The sequence below is a fragment of the Talpa europaea genome (assembly GCF_964194135.1).
Source record: "Talpa europaea genome assembly, chromosome: 12".
NCBI lineage: Eukaryota > Metazoa > Chordata > Mammalia > Eulipotyphla > Talpidae > Talpa > Talpa europaea.
Window position 1 is genome coordinate 5,113,528 of NC_140079.1, and position 8,713 is coordinate 5,122,240.

Genomic DNA, 8,713 nt, shown 5'->3' on the forward strand with positions numbered 1-8,713 from the left:
TTAGGTATTTCTGTTGAGAAGCCTCTGCAAGGCCGTCTTGATGTCCCTGTTCCTCAGGCTGTAGATGAAGGGGTTCAGCATGGGGACGACCATGGTATACACCACAGAGGCCACCACCCCCTGCCCAGGAGAACGGGAGACAGCTGAACCGAGGTATGCCCCAAAACCTGTCCCATAAAATAGACAAACAACTGACAGGTGAGAGCCACAAGTGGAGAAAGATTTGAACCTGCCACTGGTTGATGAGACCTTCAACACTGAGGAGACAATCTGTGTGTAAGAGAAAAGGATCCCTGAGGCAGGGACACCGCCAAAAATAGCCCCCAAGAAATACATGACTATGATATGGAGGGAGGTGTCCTCACAGGCAAGCTTGATCAGTTGGGGGGGGTCGCAGAAGAAATGGGGAATGTCTACATGTGTGCAAAACGTGAGCTGGGAGATCAGCAAGCAGTGCACCTGGGAGTCCAGAAGGCTGACCCAAAGAGACGCCAGCACCAGCAGGCCACAGAGGCGCGGGTTCATGGTGGCCGGGTAGTGCAGTGGGTGGCAGATGGCCACAAAGCGGTCATAGGCCATAACGGCCAGCAGTGCACTGTCCAGACAGCCAAAAAAATACAAAAGGGACAACTGAATGAGGCAGTCCATGTGGGAGAGGATTCTGCTGTGAGTCTGAATGCCTGAAATCATCTTCGGGACAGTGGCAGAGGTAAAACCGATGTCAGCCACAGACAAGATTGACAGGAAAAAGTACATGGGGGTGTGCAGGTGGGGGTCAGAGGCGATGGCCAGGATGATGAGCAGGTTCCCCGTCACGGTGACCAGGTACATGGACAGGAACACCCAGAATATCAGCGGCTGGAGTTCGGGGTCATCTGAGAGCCCCAGGAGAAAGAATTCCACGACACCTGTGTGATTGCGTGGCTCCCCCAGGCAGAGACAACTTTGGGAAACATAAATGACAATGGACAAAAGTGTTGTCAGTGTGTGTACACTTTGGCCTCAACTACTGTGAGCACAGGCGGGAACTACACACATTTCAGTGTTTCTTGCTTGTGGCTAACCAGTTCCTAGAACTCATTTCTTTGTCTTGCTCCCATCCACCTGTTGCTATGTGAATCCACTTTTGAAAGAATGGGCTAAGGAAATTAGAGAAACAGGATATGTGGAGTTATAAAAAAACCCAAAGTCGCCCTGAGAAATCTGCGCACCCCTTTAAAGGAAACAGACAGAGCAGGATCTATCCAGGGTATGCCTTTATAACTACCGCTTCTAACCACAGGGCACTAAAAGTGATCCAAATAATTTATTTTATGCAAATGCAAGGCAGTTAATTCTCTTGTTTAGACAATTAATGAGCACCCTAAGATCTCTGGAATCAAGCAACAGGCTCTACTTTTTTCTATGTGATGTTTGGGCTGGTCCTGGGTTTAATCATACCATTTCCTGTTCCCCTCAACCCAACAACTGGGCTACATGTGAAACTGCATCTTAGAGCTATAAAATAAGTCATGCAGAGGTGCCCACAGCTGGTGATGACAGCTAATACTGTGCTGCATATTTGGAAGTTGTACATTGAAGCTTAGGCTGTATAAACCCTGTATGTTAAAAATAAATTCCTATGGATGCTGATATAAAATTGAACAACATGGAAATAACCTCCTTTAAATGGTTTCCAGGGATAGAAATGAATATACAAGGAAGGATACAAAAAGGAAACCGGGACTTGGGGGAGGAAATGAAATGAAAAGAAGCCACAATTGGACCCACCTGGGGCACCAGATTTACAGAGGAATTTCCAGAACACAGACGACAGGCTCCTGAGCATAAAGGGCGCCCGCACCCCACGCACCTTCCGGCTGGGACACCCCAGACCCTTCTCCTCGGACCAGGGATGGGCCTGGCGCCCTGGCCCAGAGTGACCTGCCTGGCTATGACCTTGGACCTCCTGTTGGGCCTCACTGGCTGCTCCAGAAATCCCTTCACTTGTGACATTTCTGGCAACCAAGGCAGGGAGTGTCCCCGCCCCGGCCACTGTGACCCGGCCTGGTCACGCACTGGCCTCGGCGCTGGACTGTGGTCAGCACAGCAGGTGCGGGGGATGGAGCCCCCGCCCAACCTGAGCCCCAAGTAAGGGGTACCCAGTTGCCCTCAACTTCTGTCCAACTTGGGGACAACCAGAAGCCCCACCAGCCCTTGTCCAGGATGGATGAGCTGGGACCCTGCAAAGGCCCCTTGAAGGCGCTGACCCCCGCTGGTTTCAGCCCAGCCTGCCCCCCAGAGAAGCGCCCACAGGCACAGGTTTCTGTGCAGCCGCCTCAGGTGCACTGGTCACTGGTGCCTGACAGCGAGATGGAAACTGAATGGGGAACCCTGAGGTTGTAAGCTCCCACAGCTGCCCGGGCCCACGCCCTGCCCCTCCAAGGCGCCCCAGAGCACCGCACCTGCTCCCCCAGACTCCAGCAGGGTGGCCTGCCCTTGGGTGGACACAGGCGAGGCACGCCCGCCCACAGGGCCCCCAGGAGGAGCCCCGGTCCACGGGGCAGGCGCAGCTCTCCTCACCCCTGCGCATTGTCCCCAGGTCTCCACATTCGGGGGGCGGGGAGGCTTGGCGCCTCCATCCCCCTCCCTGGACAGGCCCCTGGGCTGAGGGTGCTGGTGGGCGCCGCCCCGACGCGGAGTCCACACCCTGGGCAGGACAGACCCAGACCCGGCTCCGCGGAGCTCACACAGCCCTGGCTGACACCCCCTGTCTGCCTCACGCCCGGGCACAGCCTGAGGACCCGCCCCGCCGCCCCCGCCCGGCCACTCACTGGTCTGCGCCCGGCCCCTGCGGCCCCCTGGCGGGCTGTGGCTCCCGGGCCCCTCCCGGCGGGGGCGGGCCGAGCGCGGAGGCTGCGGGCGGCGGGGAGCCGGCCTCGGGCATCCTCCCTGGCGGGCGGGGCGGCCGGTCCGGGCTGAGTCTGCCTCGCGCTGCCCGGAGCCCCGGCCTGGCTGGTTATCGCCCCGGGTGGCCGCGAGGGACCAAGGACGAGGCGCGCCCTGAGCCCGGCTGTCCCTGGGGACCCGCGCCCTGGAGACACCCTGGCGGTGCAGAGGGAGGCGGCGGGTGCCCGAGAAGGGCCGGGGCGCTCTGTCCCCCAGGAGCTGACCCCGCGCTGGCTTATGACTCCCCGCGTCAGAGATTTCAGCAAAACACTGTCTGTTTTTAATGGAATTCGTGATCTTTAGGCTCAGACATCTGGAAATTCACTGTGCTCCTCCTGGAAAAGTTTTAAAACAGGTTATTTTACAGTAATGTCTGAAATGAATTCCATTTTTTCACTCAATGTTAGTCTTGACAAGTTTATTTACAGCCGACCCCAATGTCGTCCTGTCATCAAGGAGTGGTGTATCTTCTGGGTTATTTCTGAAAGGTTCGGCGCAATAAAGAAAAGGAGAGCCAGGCTACATTTCTCAAAGGGAGGGAAAGTTTATTGCACCCCGGACCTCAGGCACCCAAGATGGGAGTCAGTGAAGCTGGGCATGTTGTCAGGGGGAAGCAGGGTTTTATAGGGTAAGGAGGGGTCAGGTGGGAAGTTGGGCTCCTGGGGGGGGGGGGGGAGGAGTTTGTAGGGCGTGAAAAGGTAGAGGTTCTTAGTCTGAGAAGAGACTCATAGGGGGAGGGGGGGAGGCTCACTGCCTGAGTCCTCCAGGCAGGTATCCTCATTCCTGCCCCCCAGGTGGGCTTCTGGGTAGGCTTTTGCATTCTGGCCTGCTGCATGGACCTTTCATACAGCCTTTTGTTGATAGGAAAAGGGAAGATGGTTCTTTCTTTGGCTACTTCCTGCTGAAAAGGGGCAAAGACCAAGGGGGTGGCTCAGGCCTGGTTATGAGGGTCTTCTGCAGGGATGGGAGAATATGGGTGGAGAAGGAGTTGGTTAAAGGTGGTAGGAGACATTTCCCGAATGCGAGCCTGTATGAATTTTAGGAGGCAAGGAGGAAAAAAGAAAAAAATAAGGTTATTATTAATATTGGCCCTAAGAGTGGGAGTGTTATAGGACAGGGAGAGGGGCAGCCTAAACCCAGCAAACCTGCCTATTCTAAATGGGTTCTGCCATCCGCCGCATCAACACAAAACATAGGAGACTTTAATGGGAAGGAACTTTAATAAAACTAGGAAACAATACAGGAAAGGCAAAGAGTCTAGTTTCTAAATGAAGCACCCAAAGTGACCCGTCCCCTCATGGGTAAAAGTCCATCCAAATGGGATTGGCCCAGAGCAAAGCCCCAAAGCCTGCCCCAAGTCTAAAGCACCTTCCAGTGGGGACCCACAGCAAAGGGTCAGAAACAACCAGACAAGCCCGGAAGGAAAAGAGCAAAATCAACATCAAGATAAAAGCTGCCATGGTCACCTCCCCTTGGGTCTCACCCACATCTGTGTCACCCCGTCCCCGACCAAAAGACAAGCGCAGTTTCTTCACGTGTCTCTAGGCTCCATGCGCCTCCTCCAGGTCTCCTGGCTCCATCCTGCTTCCTTCCTCAGTCTCTTCTGCAGCTTCTCCTCTTCCTGCTCAGCTCCACCCTCCCTTGGGTGGGGCAGGGAACCCCCTTTTCTGGGGACCACCCTGTTACAGGAGGAGCCATGACACTATAGGATTTTGAAACCTTGTCAGCGGAGAATTGGAGTCCCCGGTTTTACTAGTAATAACATTCTTCCCTGAGAAACAGTGAGAAACAGGCAGGTACCCCCTTTATTAGCTGTTAAAAAGTCCAGAGCCCGCCGGTTTTGGAGAGTGACCTGTGCCAGGAAGGGAAGCTGTCTTTGTAAAGATGCTAAAGACACATAGGTTTTTTCTAAGGAGGTATCTATTCTTTCATGAAATTCCTGGGCAGTAATTAGGCTGTGTCCCAGGGCCCCACCTGCCATACTTGCAGCTGCTATCGATGATGCCAGGCTGATTCCAACCATGATTGAAAGAAAGGCTGCCCGCTTAGTCTGATGTGGTGAGAATAACCAGCCTAGCTCAGACCATCTGTACAGAGCTGACTGTGGGACCTCGAGGACTTGGTTACATGGGCCTGGAGTAGCAGAATTAATACACCGAGAAAGAGAGCCATTGCACCAAAAAAATTTTCCTTTGCTGTTGTTTGGAGCACAGAAGTAACTGAAATGTAAGAAGTACAGGAATGAAAGCTGACAAGGGCATCAGTTTGATAGCAGGGGTAGCTGCGATTGGAGTCCCATAGGGGGACTGAGAGTTGGGAAGTCTGGCAAGCAGCATCTGCTATTTTGGTGGTAGTGGTATTGAGATTGATTGGAACTGCCACCAGTAGGGGTCTCTGCAGGGAAGCGCAGAGGACAAGAGGAGGTATTAGTCCTGAGAGAGTCATTTAGGAAGGCTATAGCATTTTGGATTATATGAATCCAGGTTGAGGGTGTCTCGGTCTTTTCTGATGATGTTAGCTAATTTTATAGGATTTGTTCTGAATGGAGGATGTCCTGGGAGACTTGGACTGTGGCATTTTGTGTCGGGATATATTCCCTTGAGATGGACAGTGTTGCCACTGGAATACTGGAATGCCAGCCAGTGCACACCGCGGCTTGGACTCCCTGTACCCAACGTTGGTCCCAAGGATCTGAAATAGCAGAGCTAACTTGATTCATATTGAAGCCCGTATTATGACGGACCAGAGAGAACATTTGGCCTTTGTCTGGAAGGTGCACTGTGCATGACTGGTAAGGGCACCCCCCATATTCTCTATAGGTATTTTTGCAGTGATCTAAGGTTTGATGGTAAAGAAACAAAACAAGGTGTTCATAGGGTTAGTAATCGATGAAAGAGTTAGGGTGAGAGTGATGGGTGCTGTGCATCTGGCCTGTGGGCACCCCGCAGTACCCACCTAGTGGGTGGTCTCAGTGGATCCTGAGACAAAGGTCTCCCTAACTTTGAATTTCCATACACAGGACACTGAGCTAGGGGAGATTTTGACAAAAAATGCACATCCTAGTAGGACCCAGGTTATAACATACATACTGTTTGTCTTCAGGGGCACATTTGACCCGTGATAGATGGTGCCAGGAGGGGTGTCCCATAAGTTTTACCGCTGTAGGCGTGAGAATGACCGTGTGTGGGCCGGTCCACCGAGGCTGCAGTGGCTTTGGCTGAAGTGATTTGAGCAGGCCTTGGTCTCCTGGATGCAGTGGTGGGGAAGGTTGGTTGAGGAGGTCGAGATCCGAGGCAGGACTGGGTAAGTACTGGTCTGCATGTTCCTGGAGCAGTTGCCTGAGTAGGGAGAAGTCAATGCTGTCTGGGTAGGTGTCCACGCAGTTGGTGAGCTGCAAAAGAAGAAGGTGGGCGAACCCCCCCTTGAGGTGACACGTGAGCACAGGTTTGAGGACGGGAACATATTTGTCAGACTTTTGTACTCAAGGAGGGGTGGAAGAAGAGCAGACTCAGGAATTGGCGCTCATTAGCTCCTAAGTCGGAGTGATGGAGGGGACTGATAGAGAATAGGGGAAAGGTCTGCAGCAGAGTCAGTTGTGAGAGCGAAAACCCTTGCATCCGCCTTGTTATTCCCTGTGGTAACCTAAGAATTGTCAGTTGGTGTCCTTTCAGTGGAAAATGGCGACTTCAGTTGGAAGCTGCAAGGCTATTAAGGATAAGTTTAGCGTTCATGATGGGGGCCCCTTGGTGGAAAGGAACCCCCTTTCCTGCCAAATCGCAGCATGACTGTGAGCAATAAGGCAGGCATATTTTGAATTTATATAGATGTTGACTTTCTTATGTTTGCTGAGGGTAAGGTCCCTGGTTAAGTGCTATGAGTTTTGTCTTTTGGGAGGTGGTTCTTCTGGGCAGTTTTTCTGTGTCGATTACCTGATCAATGGTAACAGTGGCCTAGGCAGCCCTCCGCTGACCTCGCGCACCTTTTCAAGAGCTGCCAGTCTACAAACACAGGAGGCATCTGACAAAGGAGAGTCAGTCTGGAGGTTTGCATTTCTTCCAGGATTTTAGGACATGAATGAATGGCAGAAGGTGGCCAGAGACAGGCAGGAGAGTGGCTGGGTTGAGAGAATTAGACTGAGTGAGACTCACTAGAGGGTTTTTTGATAAAAAAATATATGGAAATTTTGTAAGCAGGAAGTAGTTAGAGTGGAAAGCGAGTGGCGAGACAGGAGGTCCTGAAGGCGGTGCGGGGAATGTACTTGGGTGGGTCTTTTTAGAGTAAGTTTGAGGGATTTTCGGGTGAGTAGAGCTGTCGCTGCCAGGGCTCTAAGGCAGGGTTGCCAGACCCTGACAGTGGAATCCATCTGCTTGGAGAGATAAGCGACAGGACGCAGAGCTGGGCCCAGAGGCTGGGAAAGGACACCTGCCTCCATACCCCGACGTGCGGCTGTGAACAGGAGCAAAGGCTTTTCTGGATCAGGAAGGGTAAGGACAGGTGCCTTCAGAAGGATATGTGTGAGTAAAAGGAAGGTCCTGCAGACTCCCCAGGGGATTGGAGACGTCCTTCAGGGAGACTCTTGCTGCATTTTATAGTGGCTTGGCTAAGGAAGCAAAATTAGGGATTCAGTGTCGGAAGAATCCAACCAAACCTAGGAAAGAAAGGATTTGTTTTGTCGATTTAGGGGAGGGAAGGTCCCGGATGGCCTGTTTGTGGTCCACCTTCAGCTGTTTGGAGGAAGGAGTTAGTGGAAGACCCAGATAGACGACTGTGGGAACTGAAAGTTGAGCTTTGGATGGGGAGACAGTATCCTTTGGAGCACAGGAAGCTGAGGAGTTGTGCAGTGTGTTGCTGAGACAGTGGCAGAGAAGGACGGCAGAGGAGGAGTCAGCAACACACTGGAGGAGAGTGCTGGGTTGAACATTACATGACGAGAGGTCACTAGCTCATGCCTGACCAAACAGATGAGAGCTGTCCTGGGAACCCTAAGGCAGGACTGTCCAGGCCAGTTGTTGGGAGGTGTGTGACTGGATTTTTCCAAGTAAAAGCAAATAGTAAGTAACATTGAGGATTTAGAGGGATGGTAAAAAAAAATACCTTTGAGGTGAAGTACAGAGAAGTGTGTGGTAGAAGACGGTATATGAAATAGAAGGGTGTAGGAGTTTGGCACTACGGGATGGATAGGCACCACCACTTCGTTAATGAGGCGAAGGTCTGGAACTAGGCGATAAGAACCATCAGGCTTTTCAATGGAGAGAATGGGAGTATTACAGGGCGAGTTGATAGGAGTAAGGAGTCCCTTTCCCAGGAGTCGTTGGCTGATGGGTTTGAGACCCTGACGGTGAGTGAGGGAAATTGGAAACTGGGGGTGAGAGGGAAAAGAAGAGGGATCCTTGAGGCGAATGAGGACTGGGGCACGATGGGTGGCGACAATCAGGATAGAGATATTCCAGAACATGGGGTTGACAGTGGAGGGAGACAGTGGGTAGTCCTGAGAAGGATTAGGAGATGTTTGGAGTCGTGGGAGGATGAGAGCAGCACTAGGGTGTTGGAACCATGAGAGAGTAGCCCTGAGTTTGGTCAGAAGATCGTGACCCAGGAGTGGTGTGGGGCAAGAAGGCATGACTAGGAAAGAGCGGACCAGTGGTCCTGGGCTGAGAAGGAAGGCCATCAACTCCCGTAACTGAGGCCTGAGAAGGATAAACTTGACCGGAATAGGAGGGGCAGACAGAGAAGGTGGCCCCCGTGTCAGCCAGAAAGGAGATGGACTTACCTGCTACCTTGACCG

General features: G+C 52.7%; 1 protein-coding gene across 1 annotated transcript; it reads right to left on the reverse strand.

Moving 5' to 3' along the window:
• LOC311182549 (olfactory receptor 7E178-like) lies at positions 1-1,028 on the reverse strand (the record flags this gene model as incomplete). The annotated part of the gene is made up of 1 exon (XM_084251419.1): positions 1-1,028. Exon 1 carries the CDS (start codon positions 829-831, stop codon positions 1-3), a length of 831 nt encoding a protein of 276 aa, XP_084107545.1. The 5' UTR covers positions 832-1,028.
• Between the last annotated feature and the right edge of the window lie 7,685 nt (positions 1,029-8,713).